This window comes from Ascaphus truei, chromosome 8, assembly GCF_040206685.1.
Source record: "Ascaphus truei isolate aAscTru1 chromosome 8, aAscTru1.hap1, whole genome shotgun sequence".
Classification (NCBI taxonomy): domain Eukaryota; kingdom Metazoa; phylum Chordata; class Amphibia; order Anura; family Ascaphidae; genus Ascaphus; species Ascaphus truei.
In genome coordinates, this window is record NC_134490.1 from 60582695 (window position 1) to 60601956 (window position 19262).

A 19262-nucleotide genomic window follows, 5' to 3' on the forward strand; every position below is an offset into this window, starting at 1 on the left:
CCTCTTGAGCCCTAACTAGTAGTTTTACCCACCAGAGAACACACTCCTTTTTTTCACCTCTCTTTCTTTTCTCCTTCTCTTGCCGGGCTGCTGCACAACGAGCGGCCATGAAAAGATTCACACATTCAGCTTTTGGTTTCGCAGCCGATTCACAAAATAGTCGTTTTTAGGCCCAGAGCCACAGTGGTTGGTTATTGCCTCAAGGAGGCGAGAAACTGTTTAGCAGGTTCCCAAGTGACATGTATATAACCCCAAACACACCTTTAAACAACACGTGGAGAGACACAGGTGTACACAAATTAACACACCCGACATACTTCCCCCTTCTCTAAAACCCAGATTTCAGGGTTCGGATGAGGATAGCGCCACCTTTAGGTAAGACAGGCATCATGACAGCTATTTTATTTGAAGCTAACTCAAGTTAGTGCAAAATTAAAATGACCTATGCTTAGGAGTGTAACCTTCCCTGCCCGGCTCTTAGGCTGCGGTCCCAGTGACTGCCACAGCGCACAAGCACCGCCCCCCCAGTCACTCAGGGCCGAGTACATGCGTCGGCGCACATTCAGCAGCCGCGCTGTATTGCAAGATTCCACACACTCCAAAAAATTGTGTGTGTTACTTGCGACGGAGCCGTGGCCACGCCACCACCGGCGGTTCAGCCAATGAGGGCAAACCAGCCGCGTGAGGTCATAGCCACGCCCCTGCAAAAACCCGACCACGCCCCCTCCCGTTGCAATCTCCCTCTCTCCCCTCAGACCGCAGACAGCCGGGCGCGCATGTCACAGTGATGACTGGGACCGCAGCCTTAGGGAGGTTACATAGGTGTCTGTGATATTGGCTACTCAGGCTGCGTTACCTTGTCATGGGTGTTGGACCCTCAGGATGGGTATATATGCAGATGAAAATGGGGCGCCAGGAACTTTATCGTTATGGAAACAGGTAACATTTATTCACAATATCTTCCCCAGATACATGCTGGTATTCCTAGGGAGGTGCTTTTTCTTGAACTGGGGTGAGGGATACAGTGTTACCTACTTAATTGATTCTCTATCAGATTGAGTCCATGCCTATCTAAACTTCTAGGGTCCCAGCTCAGGCTACCTTTACTCCTTGCAGTGGCGGGGAGGGGGGTCTTCCTTTCTGTACAATGTCTTGATTACATCACTTGTCGCACTCTGGCGCTTCATCCCTTTAGAGCCTCTGTCAGGTCTTGTTCTGCTCAAGGCCATAGTAGGGGCCTAATAGGGGTTACATGAGATATACAATGGCCGTTGTTTTGAATATAATTCGCTTTGTGGGTACGCGTTAATAACGTTTGGTAATGATTTTGATAATGGCCCATTATTAGAATGGAGTTAAAGGAGCAATCTAACCAGTAAAAGCTCAGGGGACCCCTTGCTTCCGGAGAAACTTACCTTCGAAGGGGGTGCCAGTATCTCTTTGCTTTTTAAAGCTTTTGCATCACATGGACAAACAGGAAGCTGCACCGGATGACATCACAGCTTCTCATTGGCCTGTAGGGTGCGGAAGCTTTGAAATGTCACCATTGCACGATCCCGTTAGCCTAGCGGAGCAGCTACAGGAACCCTCTACGGAGGTATGTTTATCCAGAAGCAGGGGATTCCTGCAGCTAAAATGAACAGGTTTCAGCTCCAGAGACCCCCTGCTTCAATCCCATGTTTTAAAAAAATTTAAAAAAATAATCCTCTTTAAAGGACCTCTATACATCTGGCCCTTATTTGGGTATTGGTGAATATTAGAAGAGAGCAGTAACATGAGTGTATACTTAACTTGGAGAAACAACTATGGAATCACTAAGATCACTATTTTTATTTGCAAATTCATTTACCAAAAAAAGTGATATTAAATTTAGAAGCACACATCTGTCTTAATAACGTCCAACATTTTAAACCATCCTGTTTGTTGAAAGCAGTGGACTGATTAATAGTTTGGTGTTCAGTTAATTATCAGACAATGTGTTTAGCTCTTTCTTACTTGTGCTGTTGTTGGAAGGTGATGTGGTTTCATTTTCTGCTGCAGTCAACACTCCAGTGAATGTGAGGACACTGAGGTATACAATTAGTGAGCAGGGCCGTTCCATCGTGGGGACCTAAAGCAAAGCATAGAAAGGGTCATCACGTTGTGCACCTTCCTTACACCACAGAAGACTTCAAATAAGAAATGTAATTTCTATTTTTTTCCATCTTTTTCAAGATCTAAAGATATTTTCATGCTCGTTTTTGTTTATCATCAGCAGTATATATATATATATATATATATATATATATATATATATATATATATATATGTTTCTTTATGCATCACTAACTGAAAGAATCAATGAGAAAAGCTGTGCATACCCTTAATTATTTATCCTTGAAATGTAGAGATGAAAAGAATTGAAGGGAAATACGGTTGGACACTGCAATCGTCTTTAAAAACAGTGCTAAGAAATAGTTATTGCACAAAGCATACAAACCCAGAAATCACAGTGACTGCATATGTGGCGCAAACCAGTAACAAGAATAACACTTAGGGGCATATTTACTAGCTAGTGCTATGCACCTTACAGCTAGGGTTGCCAGGCAGCTTCTCCAAAAACACTGGACACAATGGTGAAAGGTGCAACGAGCTTGAGACACACACACATCCCTCTCCGCTCCATGCTGTTTCCTCCTCTCCTTGGCTCCACCTCCAGGCTCCTGTCACCTCCTCCTGATTAGCTTCTGCTGGGTAATGCAGCTAATCGGGATGGAGGAAGCTGCCCAGCCTCCTAGCAACAGCAGCCCTACTTTGGAAAAATCCCGCTGACCCCAAGCCAGTCAGGTCACTATGTCCAAAGAGGTAATACCAGTATACACATACATGTATTACCTGTCATCTTTTACTGGACAGTGTCCAAATACAGGACAGTCCGGTTCAATATTGGACACCTGGCAACCCTACTTACAGCTCATTTAAGTGAATGGGCTGATATATTTCATTCATTCCCAAAGCCTAGTTAATAATATATTTTTTCTTATATACAGTGTACACAGCGCTGTAAGTAGAATTTTTCAGGCACAATTAGTCCCTGCAGAGTTTACAATGTAATGTTGGTGCCGGAGGCACAGAGTCTGAGTGACTTGCCCAAGGTCACAAAGTCAATTGGGATTCAAACCGGGCTCATAGACGAAATATTACCACTGGGCGTATTCCCTTAAAGCTGCAGACCAAGCAATATCCTACATGTGTGTGTGTGTGTTTGTAACCATTTACAAAGTCACATCCCCTTCCTCTTCTGAAACAGGCTCTGGCACACCCCTTTTTCAGCCCTGCCCTCTCTCAAGCAGTGCACCAATTGTAGCTAGTGACTGCCTGGTCACAAGATCTTCCCCACAGAACTTTGCATCTTTGGTCCTCTTCTGCTGCACTGACAGCCATTTAGTGAACCCACCAGTCGAATCTTCGTCAATCGATAACAGGAGAACAAATCGATCAGCAATTTAACTAATTACTTATTGTGTGGATTGTATTGATGCACATATTAAAGAGGATGGGAAACTACAGTACAGCTTGGACTGCTGATTTAAACAGGGAAGAAGGATAGCATTTTGTTGTGGAAAGAGACATAATTTAAAATGGTTTTGTTTTTAAGAAATAGTTCCCATTGTTTAGCTAAAGGCAGACAGTCCTTCCAAAGACAAGACGTGTGGTTATTATAAGTCGCACCGCTTCCTGTAATCTCAGGCCTGCGTGATAAAACTACAAATGTATAATTCAAACTAGTAGTTGTGCCAAATTCAAGCTAAAGCTGCCAGTATGTTCTGAGGGTCAGCTGGCATTGCACTATGCTAGGGTTGGCCAACGCCAGTCCTCAAGGGCCACACACAGGTCAGGTTTTCAGGATATCCCTGCTTCAGCACAGGTGGCACAGCCGAAGTGTACCTGTTGCAGGGTACATGCAACCACACACACGCGGGCTCTCTTGATAAGGCTTATTTATTGAGCCTTAAAAACATACAGCACACAAAAACAAAATAGCTTCTCTTCAGCAGACAAAAACAAAATAGCTTCTCTTCAGCATAGAAAACAAGGCAGCTTCTCTTCAGCATGCAGGACACAGACTGTTCATCACACATGTACTTTGAAAAACAGACCTTATAGCAGTAATCTCTTCAGTATTTCAGTCCTGTCTCCTGACCAGCTAGCCTGCATGTGTGTACAGCCTGGGGGTTGTAAAACACCTTGATTATGCAGCTGGGGTCAGACTAATTAAGCAGCCCTTCTCAACTGAAAATCAACCTCCTCACTGCTGCACTGCAAGCCTAAACCTAGGTTTGCCAAGTATATGGCTGGTGACGTTCATTCACCCTGTCACATTCATCCCCTGTTAGTGTGTGGCTGGGGCCACGCACGGCTGAAGCCAGACCATCCACCTCTTCTCTAGAAAAGAAGTCGGCATTTGCATTTTCTTTTCCAGACCTGTGCTGAATCTCAAATGAGAAGGGTTGGAGGGCCATATACCACCTGGTCAATCTAGCATTTGAGTCCTTCATACTATTTAACCACTTCAATGGAGCATGGTCCGTCACCAAAGTAAAATGAACTCCTGCCAGGTAATGCCTCAAAGCCTCGATTGCCCACTTTACTGCGAGACACTCCTCAATCACTGAGTAGTTTTTTCCCTCGGGACAATTTCCTACTCAGAAAAAGGATCAGATGTTCCACTCCCTCAAACTGTTGTGACAACACTGCCCCTAGACCTATCTCCGATGCATCGGTTTGCACTACAAAAGGCCTGTTGAAGTCTGGGCTTCTAAGGACGGGACCCTCTGAAAGACACCTTTTTATGTCATCAAAGGCTCTCTGACACTCCCTTGACCATACCACTTGTGTAGGGGCACACTTTTTTATGAGGTCCGTTAATGGGGCTGCAACTTCCGAGTAGTTGGGGATGAACCGCCGATAGTACCCTGCTAAACCCAGCAGAGAGCGTACCTGCGTTTTTGTTTGGGGGGTCGGAACTTCTTTCAGGGCAGCTACCTTGTCGGCTAGTGGGCTTACTTTTCCACTTCCCACTGCATAGCCTAAGTATTTGGTTTCCGCCTTACCTAAAGCACATTTCTTAGGGTTGGCTGTGAGCCCTGACTCTCTTAGAGATTTGAGGACCGCTTTCAGCCTATTTAGATGGGCCCACCAGTGTTTACTATAAATGACAATGTCATCTATGTAGGCTGCAGCATAAGTCCTATGGGGTCTCAGCACTTTATCCATGAGTCTCTGAAATTTGGCTGGGGCTCCATGCAGTCCAAATGGCATTGTTACAAACTGGTATAAACCCATGGGAGTGGCAAAGGCTGTTTTGCACTTGGACTTTTCCTCTAAAGGTATTTGCCAGTATCCTTTTGTTAAGTCCAGCGTGGATATATATTCCACGTTACCAAGGGCGTCAATTAACTCGTCCACTCTTGGCATCGGATATGCGTCAAACTTGGATACCGCATTGACCTGTCAGAGGTCCACACAAAATCTTACCTTCCCATCGGGTTTAGGGACCATAACTAGTGGACTACACCACTCACTGCATGATTCCTCAATCACTCCTAAGTGTAACATTTCTTGTGCCTCCTTCTCTACCAGGGCCCTACGACTTTCAGGCAACCTATAAGGACGGGAACGTACTTTTGCCCCAGGTGCTGTCTCGATCACATGTGAAATTAAATTAGTTTGCCCTGGCAAATCAGAAAAAACATCATGGAATTGTGTAATTATTTCTAACAAGTCCCCTTTTTGTTCAGAGGATAAACTGTCTACCCATTGGGATTTTATCGTCACCCACGATGTTCTCCCATGGGGGCAAAGGACCCAAGTCCGTTTCCTCCTCCACCGGGTGGATGAATAGAGACCGCAGCATCTTCCAGGGTTTCAGCAAGTTCACATGGTAAATTTGTTTACCCTTCCTGGACCCTGGTTGAGCGATCTCGTAATCCACATCACCCGTGCGGCTGAGTACTTCGAATGGGCCCTGTCATTTGGCTAGGAGTTTGCTCTCACAACTGGGTAACAACAACATCACTTGATCTCTTTGGGTGAAACACTCTCATACGAGCATTTTGATTGTAATGTCTCTCCTGACTGTCCTGGGCTGATCTAAGATCCTCCCTAGCAAAATGCCCGACCACATCTAGGCGCTTCCTAAGGTCCAATACATATTGCAGGGTATTCTTAGAAGGGGAAAGCTGTTCCTCCCAGGACTCCTTTAGGAGGTCTAGGATACCCCGGGGTTGGCGGCCATACAGCAGTTCAAATGTAGAGAGTCCAGTGGAGGCCTGGGGAACTTCCCGCACTGCAAACAGCAGAAAAGGGAGAAGTTCATCCCAGGCTTTCTTCTCTGAATCTACAAATTTTCTCAGCATCCCTTTTAGAGTTCGGTTAAATCTTTCCACCAATCCGTCAGTCTGTGGATGGTAGACCGATGTCCGAACCGACTTGACCTCTAGGAATTTTAAGACTCCCTGCATCAGTTTAGCCATTAAATTTGTACCTTGGTCTGTTAACATAACCTGGGGAAGTCAAACCCGTGAGAACAGCTCCAACAACTTGTTGGCTACTTGCTTCGCCGTTGCTGTTCTCAGGGGGAACGCCTCAGGATATCTTGTTTCATAGTCAACTATTACAAGAATAAATTTGTGTCCTTTCGGAGAAGGTTCTAGAGGTCCTACCAAGTGTACCCCAATCCTCTCAAAGGGAACTGACACCAAGGGTAGAGGAACCAAAGGGGATGGTTTTTGTCCCTTCGGACTAGTTAGCTGGCACTCCGGACATGCCACACATAACTTAACAATATCACTATGCATCCCATGCCAATAGAATCGGGACGAAATACGGTCCAATGTTTTATCCCTGCCCAGGTGACCAGCCCAAGGGACAGTATGGGCTAGAGTGAACACAGATTTAACAAACGCCTTGGGAACCAATATCTGTCTGGTGACCTCCCCTGTTTGTGTCTGCCTATTCACCTTATACAGGATATCATTTGATAATTCAAAATGGGGGAATACTATCACCAACTGTGCATTCAATATCTGCTCATCAATTTTTACTACTTTATCATACTGTCTAGCAAGGACTGGGTCTTCCCTTTGCCTCTGGCGAAATCAGGGAGGTATAGGTCTGGTAAATCTCCAGGGCCCATTACCCCCTCCCTCTGGCCATCCCCAGTCATCACTTGTGACTTCTGGCTACTAGAATTCTGCAACCAGTCCTGTTTGTCAGAGCGTCTTTGCTCCAAGTCTTTTGAACCCGTTGTCTACTGGGAAAAAGGTCTGCCGAGAAGGGGAACAGTTTGCCAGGGTTCTCCTAAGCCACAGAATAAGGATCCTTGTGAGAGACTGGAGCCATTAGGTCCGAAAAGAAAGGCCAGTCCGTCCGAGCACAACAGGGGCAGGGAGCCAAGGAGCGACTCCTACTTCGAGGTAGGCCTCCTGACCTTTTAACTGTAGCCGGATTTTGGCCGTCGGATACCGTTTTACATCACCGTGTATACATTCTATACTCCATGGGGAGTCAAAAGAACACACGTTAGGCGGTAACAGTTCCTGCAAGACCAGAGTTTTCCCAGAGCCCGAATCTACAAGGGCCTGTACGGTTTTTCCCCCAACCTGGGCTGGAAGTAGCCAGGGCTTGTAACTTTCTCCAGTGAAGGCTGAGGCGACGGTCCTGCTGAAGGAACAATCCATCTGTGGACAGTCCACATGCCGTTGGCCTTGTTTTCCGCAGGCGGAACATGGAGAGGGTTCCCTCGCAAGAGGGTGCCGCGGATAGCGCTCCGCTGGACCGGATACTGGAGACCAGGCATGTGGTGGGTCCTGTGGGCGACATCCTCGGAAGTTCCTCTCATTTGGCGACAAGCCGACATCAGGAAGGGGATGAGGGTCTCGGCGGTGCCTGGCGTTTTGACTTCTTCCTTGTTGGATGGACTGCTCCTTTCGTGGCACTTGGTGGTTGCGTATGGAGGGGCCGCAGTTTCCCCGTTGTTCCAACCTCCCTCTTTGGGTATCCGCAAGTGCTGGTGAAGTTGGATCCGTCGGGTCCAAGGCACTCGCCTGATCCTCGGCCCCAAGGAAGTTCTCAACGAGTCGGACCGCCAAAGCTAGGGTTTCAGAGGCACGAGCCAACGAGCGTGCAGAAGGGGGTACTATCTGTAGGAATTGTTCCAAAACCACTTGCTCAAGAATTGCCTCCTTAGTGCGCTCCTCTGTTTGTATCCAGCGAGTACACAAGTCCAATAACAGCTGAGCGAGGACCCAGGGTCTCATCTTAGCGGTGTACTTCAGGTTCCGGAACTGCTACCGGTAGGTCTCTGGGGTCAGACCTAAGCGATCCAGAATGGCGGCTTTTACTTGTTAGTAGTCTATTGCCTGATCTGCTGGGAGGCCCTGATATGAGGCCTGGGCTTCTCCTATAAGGAGTGGGCCCAAAGCAGTTGCCCAGCGATCTGCAGCCCAGCCCTGAGCTTCGGCAACCCTTTCAAATGTCAGTAGAAAAGCCCCTGGATCCTCGTTCGGAGCCATTTTCATCAGGAGGACCGGGGGGTTTGTTCGCAAGTTCTGGACTGGCAGACCCCTGGAATTGGGTCAGCAGCTTGGCCATCCGCTCATCCTGTGCTGCCTGCTGCTGGGTTAGGAGCTGGGTTTGCTGCTGCAATTACTGGGTTTGCTGCTGCTGCTGTTGGGCCTGCTCCTGCATTAACAGTCCCTGCTGTCTGGTCTGCTCGCACAGAAACTCTTTTAAAAATTCTTCCATTTTTCTCATTTTTGTGTGTGTGTGGCCCTTCAACTGCAGGGGCCTCTCAAAATCCCGGCACTTCTGACACCATATGTTACAGGGTGCATGCAACCACACACGCGGGTTCTCTTGATAAGGCTTATTTATTGAGCCTTAAAAAATACAGCACACAAAAACAAAATAGCTTCTCTTCAGCATACAAAAACAAAATAGCTTCTCTTCAGCATAGAAAACAAGGCAGCTTCTCTTCAGCATGCAGGACACAGACAGTTCATCACACAGGTACTTTGAAAAACAGACCTTATAGCAGTAATCTCTTCAGTATTTCAGTCCTGTCTCCTGACCAGCTAGCCTACATATGTGTACAGCCTGGGGGTTTTAAAACACCTTGATTATGCAGCTGTGTCAGACTAATTAAGCAGCCCTTCTCAACTGAAACTTAACCTCCTCACTGCTGCACTGCAAGCCTAAACATATGTTTGCCAGGTATATGGCTGGTGATGTTCATTCACCCTGTCACAGTACCCTTAAATGTCTATGCCTGGGGTGGCTAACTCCAGCCCTTCAGCACAGGTGGCTCAGTCCACTGATTGAGCCACCTGCGCTGAAGCAAGGATATGCTTAAATCCTGACCTGTTGGTGGCCCTTGAGGACTGGAATTGGCCGCCCCTGCTCAATGCGGATGAAGCCTTCAGACAGCATCATCTGCTTCAAACCATGCAGGACCGTCACTACGTTGTTCACAACTTCACACACCAAGAGGTATCAGCAGCGAACGCTACAGCGATTTATCACTGGTCCCTCCTGAAGTTTAGTGATTAAAAACAAGTAGGAAGCACATAAAAGCAGTGGGATGTCACATTTGCAATTATCAGCGTCGTAAATAACAGCCGTTGCAGAATGGTGAGCAAATCAAATAAGGCGGATACCAACTCCTGCAGCAATCAACGTTTAATAATGCGAACCCAATACTTCCACATCTTTCTTTATTGCCGTTAACATTTACCAACACAGTGAAGGTTTCATGTTTAAAGCTGAAGTTGAGATGGCTGCATAATGTTGAATAAGAGCTTGCACCGTGCTTCAGCTGGGGCGTTTATGGCAGCGGAGATTTCCCAAGAAGAAAAGACATGTTGTTCACGAGACAAAATGTTTTAGATTCAGTCGCCTGTTTTGCGTCCCAGTATTTTGTGAAGGACCTTGAAACAAGATAGCCCTGTCTTTCAGACTGCGTGACGGTTACTGTCTTAATCTTGTGAGATGTTATTTTAGAAACTTCAACAGATATAGGCACAATATTCTTTAAAGCAGGGGTGCTCATTTCCAGTTCTCCAGCCCCCCTAACAGGTCAGGTTTTTAGGAAATCCCAGCTTCGACACAGGTAGCTCAATCAGTCCCTGCTTCAGCACAGGTGGCTCCATCATAGGCTCAGTCTTTGACTGAGCCTTCGATGGAGCCACCTGTGCTGAAGCTGGGATATACTGAAAACCAGACCTGTTGGTGGGGGCTTTCTGGAGTTGAGCATCCCGGCTTTAAAGCATGATGTGGCTGCAAAAGGGATAAGAATACATATTGCTAGTAACGGAATCTCTTTGCACATGAAACTGTTAGCAAAATGAGTGCTAAATTAGTGAAAAAAAAGCGCTAATAACACTATACAAGCATTTACAGACCACAATACAAAATAATAATATAATACAAACTGAACAGTCCCGTGAAATGAAGTCCAATGTAGCTGCCTGAAATGTCCTGCTGGCTGTCTGACAACCAGTTAGATTGACTAGAAAAAACAGACCTTTCTGGCGCTTGGGTAGCAGAGAAGAAAAAGTTCTTTAAAGTTCTTTTTCGATGTGGGAACAGCTGTAATTCTCGTGGGTCCGTGGTATAATAGAAGACAAAAAGTAACTAGGACATAAGCCTTAGTATGGGATTCACACTGCGCTCTGGTGCGGGGTCTGTCGATGGTCTTCGCATCTAACTGGTAGGTCGCACGGCTCTGACTCCTCCGATTCACTGCCGCCGGCCTCTCCAGTGACGTCACCACAATGTTCACCAGGTACGGTATTCGCGCGGTGCCACAAGTCCTACATGTTTCGAGACGTTGTATTGCGGGTCTCTTCACGATGAAGAGTTAGATGCGAAGACCATCGACAGATCCCACACCACAGCGCAGTGTGAATCCCATACTAAGGCTTATGTCCTAGTTACTTTTTGTCTTCTAGTATACCACAGATCCACGAGAATTACAGCTGTTCCCACATCGAAAAAGAACTCCTTCTCTGTCAGCAAAATGGGTCTGAGATGTGAGAAGAGTCTTTCCTGCAGGAGCAAGGAAACAAGGCAAGAAAACTCAGCAGAGGAAGGAAGTCTATTGCCCTACAGACAATGTCACTACGTAGAGGCATAACCGTTTTCCTTTTAACAATAAAACTGTCCGGCTATATAGGAAACTTCAGTAAATAGAAGATGTTTCTTGGGATTCCAGTTGCATTTTCATGCTTGTATTTACCCAAGTGAAACATATGAGAAACGGCCAAACTCTGAACATAGGTTTCAAATCAAATACAGATATTTATGTATGTATATCTTAATTTGTATAGCATTATCCATGGACACGGAGCTTTACCACAATAATACATGTGACAAAATAATAAGGGACTTAATGGGAATAAGTGCTTCAGACAGAAAAGAAAACTTTAGGAAAACCCTGCCCAAAGAGCTTGCAATCTAAGTTTCAAACATATAGGGACCTATGTATCAACACAGAAAAACTGCTCCAAAATTGCATCACACGTACTAAACGTGTGCTCCAGTTTCTTGCATAAGGTGCAGATATTTAAGCAAGAAAGTCAACGTCACCTCAGACCTGTATGTACTGCATGTCTGTATGTATGTATTTATATAGCGCCCTCTATGTACATAGCGCTTCACAGCAGTAATATACGTGACATGATATTATAACACATCATGGGAAGAAGTGCTTTAGACATAAAAGTAACACTAGGAAAAGGAGTCCCTGGCCTGGAGAGCTTACAATCTAAGTAGTAAGTAGGAAGAATGTACAGAGATAGTAGGAATTTGTTCTGGTAAGTGTGTCTGCAAGGGGCCACGGGCGAAGTATGAGCTGCATAGTATTAGCCACGGAGCTACCCATATGCTTCGTTAATCAGGTGTGTTTTAAGATGGTTCTTAAATGTGGATAGAGAGGGTGCTAGTAGGTTATTGAGGGGAAGGGCATTCCAGAGGTGTGGGGCAGTCAGTGAGAACGGTTTAAGGCAGGAGAGGGCTTTAAATACAATAGGGGTAGAGAGAAGACATCCTTGAGCAGAACGGTGACAGTCGGGGCAGGTGTATAGCGAGAAATTAGGACTGAGATGTAAGGACGAGCAGAAGAGTGAAAAGCTTTAAAAGTGAGGAGGAGAATGGAGTGTGAGATGCGGGATTTGATAGGAAGCCAGGAGAGGGATTTCAGCAGGAGAAGCGCTGATACAGATTTAGGAAAGAGTAAAGACCTCGTAAATTTTTGGGTGCAGATTGAAAGGAGAAAAAGTGATGCACAAAGCTGCAGATTTTAATACATCACATTAGAATAGGTGTGCCATATAACTCCTCCCCAACCCCTCCTACTGTCACTCACCAAATAACAAGCTAACGCACATGGAGCAAAATCCTTGATACATTGACGCAAAGAGACACTAGACGAAAATTAAGCAATATGTGCCAATTCAATGCCAAATTGCCTTATGACAGGAGTGGTCAATTCCAATCCTCAAGAGCCACCACCAGGTCAGGCTTTAAGGATATCCCATCTTCAGCATGGGTGGTTCAATCAGTGATTGAGTCAGCTGTTCTGAAGCAGGGATATCCTGAAAACCTAACCTGTTGGTGGCTCTTGAGGACTGGACTTGGCCACCCCTGCTTTAGGACATAGAACCAGGGATTCCATGCTGGTGTTAAACTTTGATTCCGAGACTTTATTAGTCTGTACAAGATGCAGCTTTGCAGTATGTGAGATGCAAACACTTTTTTTTATACTTTCTTTGATCAATCTGGATGTCATTTTTTTACAAAACGTCCAAAAAGCATCTTCACGGTAGATACATCTTATCAGTGCCACTACAGAGCAAAGCATTACAGCCTCTGCTTGAACGGACAAGGAATCAATACAAATGGTCAATGTTTCCAGCGCTTGGATTTTTTGTTTTTGAAACATTTAATAGAGAATTAAGATCAGTGATATTTCAAGTAGTGTTTTGTAACATAATACTAAATAATGGGTCTGTCATTAACATCTTTAAAGAAAGACGGTTCGACACTAAAAGTAAAACTCTAAAGTACAATAAAAAGAAAATGACAAAATGACATTGAATTCGTCAGCAGAATGAGCTCATTACATGCATTAATATTAATAAGATTAATACGCACATTGAAAGGGGATATTGAGATGCTAATTTATCACCATGAGCACAAATCCTTTACATTTCGGGAAGATGTCAACATGGATTTCGTATTGTCGTGGTTATGATTTTGGAAAGAGAATTCACCGTTGCTAGATAAAACTAGTAAGCCAGTAAATCAATTAAAAAGCTCTGTGCCATTTGAGTAAAGGCCAAGAAAAAGAAACAGAGGTAAGGAGCGGGTGATCCAAACCTGCTCACTCAATTGCACATAAAATTAACCCTATACAGAATGATTTTAACAGCAGACTAATAGAGTAAGATACGGGTAAGTACTAAGGGGTTTAACAAGGAAACACTTTTGCCTCTTCAAAACTTTAGTTATGCAATAAACTTGTACATATAATTTATTTAAAAGCAGTCTTAACTATGCACCCACATGCTGTACTTCTGGACATGATATGAGAAGTGTGTGAAAAAGTGGTATTCATCTCCCTCACAAGCTACCTATTTATACATAGTATGTATGCATATGTATGTATGCATGGCACACATTGTGCTTAGCGCTTTACAAAGACAATAATGTACAGGAAATTATAATAATACAATAAGCGCAACAAAGTCAGACAATAGGAAAGGAAATCCCTGTCTTAGGACAGGAGTGGTCAATTCCAGAGAGAGTGGTCCATTCCGGAGAGCTTACAATCTAAGTGGTATGAAAAAAATATTAAAAAATATATACAAAGCAGCGCAAAATGACGGTTTCACTTGTGACAAATAAGTGCAGTGCTGTTTGGTGAATAAAGCACTCACAATGGTATTGGTGATGGATGTCTCAGCAATCTCCTTGTCTCCTCAAAAGATATAATTAAGAGAAGACATGGCATAATATCGCTTTAATACATATGAAAACAGTGCTGGGAGAATACAACAAACTCACATTCTCCCAGTTCTTTGGCGCATTGAATGTATTAAGGGTACACTCATACCACTACGGATTGTCCACAAATGTAAGCAACCACATCTGTTTTGTCCTCCACCACGGCAGCCTCAATCATCTGATCATCCTGGCTGTTGGCATCGGCACTTCCGAGTCTGCGTGCACTGCAGTACGATGGCCTGCTGGAGTCAGGCGTCCTGGTTTCTGATTACGGAGTCCTCAGAGGGTCAAAAACCCTACGCGTTTCGCCTTTTCAATCTGCGGCTTCCTCAGGGGTTCCAAGCATTGTTTTCATGTGCAGGATCAGACGATTAAGGCTGCCGTGGTGGAGGACAAAACAACAGACGTGGTTGCTTACATTTGTGGACGATCCGGAGTGGTATGAGTGTACCCTTTATACACTCAATGCGCCAAAGAACTAGGAGAATATGAGCTGGTTTTATTCTCCCAGCACTGTTTTCATGTGCATTAAAGTGATATTATGCCATGTCTTCTCTTAATTATATCTTTTGAGGAGACAAGGAGACTACTGAGACATTCATCACCAATACCATTGTGAGTGCTTTATTCACCAAACAGCACTGCATTTATTAATCACAATTGTTTATTATCCAATTGCACTCACTCACTTGGACTTTTCCATTTCCTTTTCAATCTAAGTTGGGAGATTGTCAGAGATTGCAGAGGAGTGCATAAGTGCAGTAGATGTCAGTGCTTGGCCAAAATGGTTGGTAGGAGTGACTGCGGGTGTGGGACAGTAGCCACGAGCCCAGGCTATTTGGATATTTAATTTGAGAGCTGTGTTTTAAGGTTTGCCTTGAACGTGGGGAGAGAGGGTGCTTGACGTATACAGAGTGTGTATTAAGACAAATGATAGGTATCTTGAATATGTGTGTAGTATTTCTCTAAGATGAATATCAGGCTCATCACTTCCCCTTAATTAAAATGGTAAAATGTTTATACTACACCCCCTTAGTTACCCTTGTTTATTATTAATTATTGTATAATTAAGTTAATTATAACCTTATCCAGTAAACTGCTGTTTTGAGAACAGCAGAATTGTGCAAGTCCCTTGCCTAATGTGGTGTCTTTACCACTCTGGGAGACCAGAAAAGAAGTCAAACTAATATTAAATGAAAAAAAAAAAAAAACAAGTCCAGGGGTGGCCAACTCCAGTCCTCAAGGGCCACCACAGGTCAGGCCTTCAAGATATCCCTGCTTCAGCACAGGTGGCTCAGTCAAAGACTGAGCCACTGATACCTGACCTGTTGGTGGCCCTTGACGACTGGAATTGGCCACCCCTGAATTAAAGCATACATACAGAGACTGCACTTGTCTGTTAATTAATATTCTAGTTATATTTTACTTAAATTACAACAAGCATCTAACAGCAATTTACTAAGCAATTTCAAAATTGTTTGATTAGAATGATTTATATTTAACTACTCATTATTTTATCAATTTTCAACTTGCGTCAGTGTAAATGATTCTTAGCCTTAGGCATTTGCATCATCGAAGCATAATAATCACGTTTCAATTCGAGCACCTAGGTAACTTCAGGAATGTGGGCAGCTGTCCCACTGAGGAGAACCATGGTGGCTATATATAAAATGTCGCAATGACTCTTTATTCCTTAAAGCATCAGTCCAAGCTCCCGGTTTTTCCTTTTTCCCTTTAATATGGGCATCAATACAATCCACACAATGATAAGTAATTAGCTCAGTTCCCGATCGATCCGTTCTCCTGTGATCGATCATCAAAGAAATGGCTGTCAGTGCCACAGAAGAGGACTAGACTAGACAGTCACTAGATACAATTGGTGCACTGCTAGAGAGAGGGCAGGGCTCAAAAAGGGGTGTGCCAGGGCCTGTTTCAGAAGAGGAAGGGGCATGGGACTTTGTAAATGGTTGCTATAGTTACAACAAATGCTTGTTACATTAGAATACATTAAAAACGTAATTTAGAGTTGTTAAAAAAAGAAAACGCTGCAAGTATTTTCTCATAGTACAGAACAGATTTATTATATATTTTAAAAAAAAAACACATGTAGGATATTGCTTGGTCTGCAGCTTTAAGCTTTCTAGACCCGTAGATCCGACGACACCAGAGCAGCAATTATTATTACTGGACACCAAATTGTGGCTACTCTTCTCTTGCTTGCAACATGTATGTGACCCTGGTTTTTTTTTGTTTTTTCAACTCAAAGTTTATTTCGGCTTTTCAAGGGAGGGATATGGGGGGGGGGGGGGGGGCGATTACAAAAGAAAAAGAGGGAGCGAGGGAAGGTGGCACAATACAATGTATTGACTAACATTTTGAGAGCAGGAACAAACAGAATTCAGACCGACACATTAATTAAGACATCTTAGTACATCATATATCTCCAGGTTCAAAGCCAATGGGTCCTAGAGGGACATGGCCTGAGAGGCCACCTTCCCTTCTTTTTATAATATTTTAGTTTTAATAATCCTTTGTCGAGTCCTCTGGTTTTTAATTGGCGACATGTCTAGAGAGCCCTCATATCATACTTGTATGTGGATTTAACCCCTGAGTTTCAACGTTTAGAATCCATGGGAGCCACACTTTCCAGAATTTAGGGCAGGAGTCATTCAAGACACTGGTCAGCTTCTCCATATCTTCTTTAATATATAAAATCGAAAGGTTGGTACTAGCTGCGGTGAATCTGATTGGTCCTCAGCCTCTGGCCAATCAGATTGGTGGCTCTGACGTCACCCAACTGCCACTCTCTTCCCCCTCGGACACACACACACACACAACCACACACACACACACACACATCTTAACCCCCCCATCACACTCACCTCCCTCCCCGGCGCTCACTCACCTCCCTCCCCGGCACTCACTCACCTCCCTTCCAGGCGCTCACTTCCCTCCCTCCCCGGCGCTCACTTCCCTCTCTCCCCGGCGGGTGAACAGGCAGTGGGCAGGCAGCCTCGCCGAGTGGCTAAGATGGCGGCGCCCGGAAGGACCCCCTTCCTCCTGCAGCTGCCTCGCGGCACCAAGTGCCTAAGATGGCGGCGCCCAGAAGGACTCACCTCCCTCCCCGGCGCTCACTTCCCTCCCCGGCGGGGGGACAGGCAGTGGGCAGGCAGCCTCCGGAAGGACCACCCCCCCCGGCGCTCAACCACTTCCCCCCACCGCCCAGAGCACGCTCTCTACGGCTCACCCCCCACCCCCACACGCCGCTACCCCGGTCAACATCCCCGAGGAGCAGGAGGAGGGCGGCAGGGAGTTGCGGCTGCGCAATAGCTCCTTTGTGCCACCGGGAGTCGCCCGAGGCCACGAGGGGGGAGAGAACCACTGGCAGGCCGAGGAGCGCGGCATGCTGCCAGGTGAGGAAATGCAGGGGGAGGAATCCATGCCTTTGACGCCCCCCCCCCCTGCCTTTCACGCACCCCCCCCTGCCTTTCACGCCCCCCCCTGCCTTTCACGCCCCCCCCCGCCTTTCTCGCACCCCCCTGCCTTTCTCGCCCCCCCCTACCCTTCACGCACCCCCCCTCTACCTTTCACGCACCCCCCCTGCCTTTCACGCACCCCCCCTGCCTTTCACGCACCCCCCTGCCTTTCACGCCCCTGTCCCCTCCCTGCCTTTCACGCCCCCCGTCCCCTCCCTGCCTTTCACGCCCCCTGTCCCCTCCCTGCCTTTCACGCCCCCCCTGCCTTTCACTCCCCCCCCTGCCTTTCACGCCCCCCGTCCCCTCCCTGCCTTTCACGCCCCCGTCCCCTCCCTGCCTCCGGGCAACACCGGGTATATCAGCTAGTGACAAATAAACCAGACTTTATTTTTATTTTGAAAATGGAGGACAGGACATTTTGCTTCCAGACCGCAGGGATTTCACATCTTGTGGCTGTTAAGATGTGAGACACAGTTTATTCTCAGACCTAGACAGGTCCTGGTGGGGTCTGTTTAAGAGAAGTTGATAAGGATGTAGGGGAATATCCCTATTTAGTATCCTCTCCAACCAAGAGATCACCTCACTGCACAGGGCTGAGACCTCAGGGCATGACCACCACATGTGAATAAATGAGTCCTGACCTCCGCAGCCCTTCAGGCAGACATGTGGGTAACCCGGTATAAACTTGGCCAATTTATTGTTAGGACCCATGATACGTGGTCTGCCTTGGAGGGGCTCATGGGCTTACGACACTTTGGCCAAAGAGTTAAACTAAAAGACCATTTTATTCATAAGATATCTATTTATCTATATCTATATCTATATCTATATCTATATAGGCACTGTACCGTGTATTTGTGGCAATGGATGTAGCACTGGGCTCTGTCTGTGTTTCATGTTTTGTCTCTGGTTTGAAACAATTTTAGCGGGAATAGGTACGATCGCATTAGTACCTTGTAAGCGTTTTCTTTTGTGACCTTGTTGTTTTAATGAAATTAAACAAATAAACTGGTCTTCCAATAAATGGATCCCTGTGTAACTCTTGTTGCTGTAACATAAGAGTCCTGTACACGCCAGCATACTTGCTGAATAAAGCTCACGCATTAATTGGAAACTTTATTGACAACCGTGATTTTGATTCATGAAGATCTGTTTGATCACCACTGAGGATGTTTCTTTCGATAAATACGAGCTTTTTCTTCACTTATGCTGTACACGGGGTTCTTATGCTATTGATATTTCTATATATCTAAAATAGGGACTTGAATAGCCGACTTTGTTTTGCATCTCGTGTATTTGCACTTTTTGCTGTTTTGTATTACTATACTGTTATGGTGCACATCAGGGCTGGCCAACTCCAGTCTTCACAAACAGGTCAGGTCTTCAGGATATTCCAGCGTCAGCACAGGCAGCTCAATCAGTCCCTGCTTCAGCACAGGTGGTTCAATCTTCCACTGAGCATCTGATTGTGCCACTTGTGCTGAAGCAGGGATATCCTGAAAACCTGACCTGTTGGTGGCCCTTGAGGACTGGAGTTGGCCACTCCTGATGTACATGATATTCATGCTTTGGAAAAAAACTTCTTGCAAAACATATCTATTACCAAATAAAATACCTCTCTTTGCTCAGTCATATGACTGCAGGTTTTTTTTTTTAAATGTATTATTTGTTACAGATCTTTAATCTGTGAATACAGAACCCATTAAGATCTAAGACCAGGGAAAGCATTACTTGCTGCTA

The 19262-nt window shown here is 45.5% G+C and overlaps 1 protein-coding gene across 4 annotated transcripts in view; it reads right to left on the minus strand.

Annotated features, from left to right (window-relative positions):
- Positions 1-19262, minus strand: part of PTPRE (protein tyrosine phosphatase receptor type E) — a 126064-nt gene that overhangs the window by 62248 nt on the left and 44554 nt on the right. For 3 of the 4 annotated variants that reach the window (XM_075612243.1, XM_075612242.1, XM_075612241.1), the window contains exon 2: positions 1996-2110. The exons of the other annotated variant lie outside the window; for it this stretch is intronic. In XM_075612243.1, the coding sequence (XP_075468358.1) occupies positions 1996-2101 (106 nt within the window). In that variant the 5' untranslated portion in view covers positions 2102-2110. The remainder of the gene's footprint in view (positions 1-1995; positions 2111-19262) is intronic. 4 annotated transcript variants of the gene reach the window in all.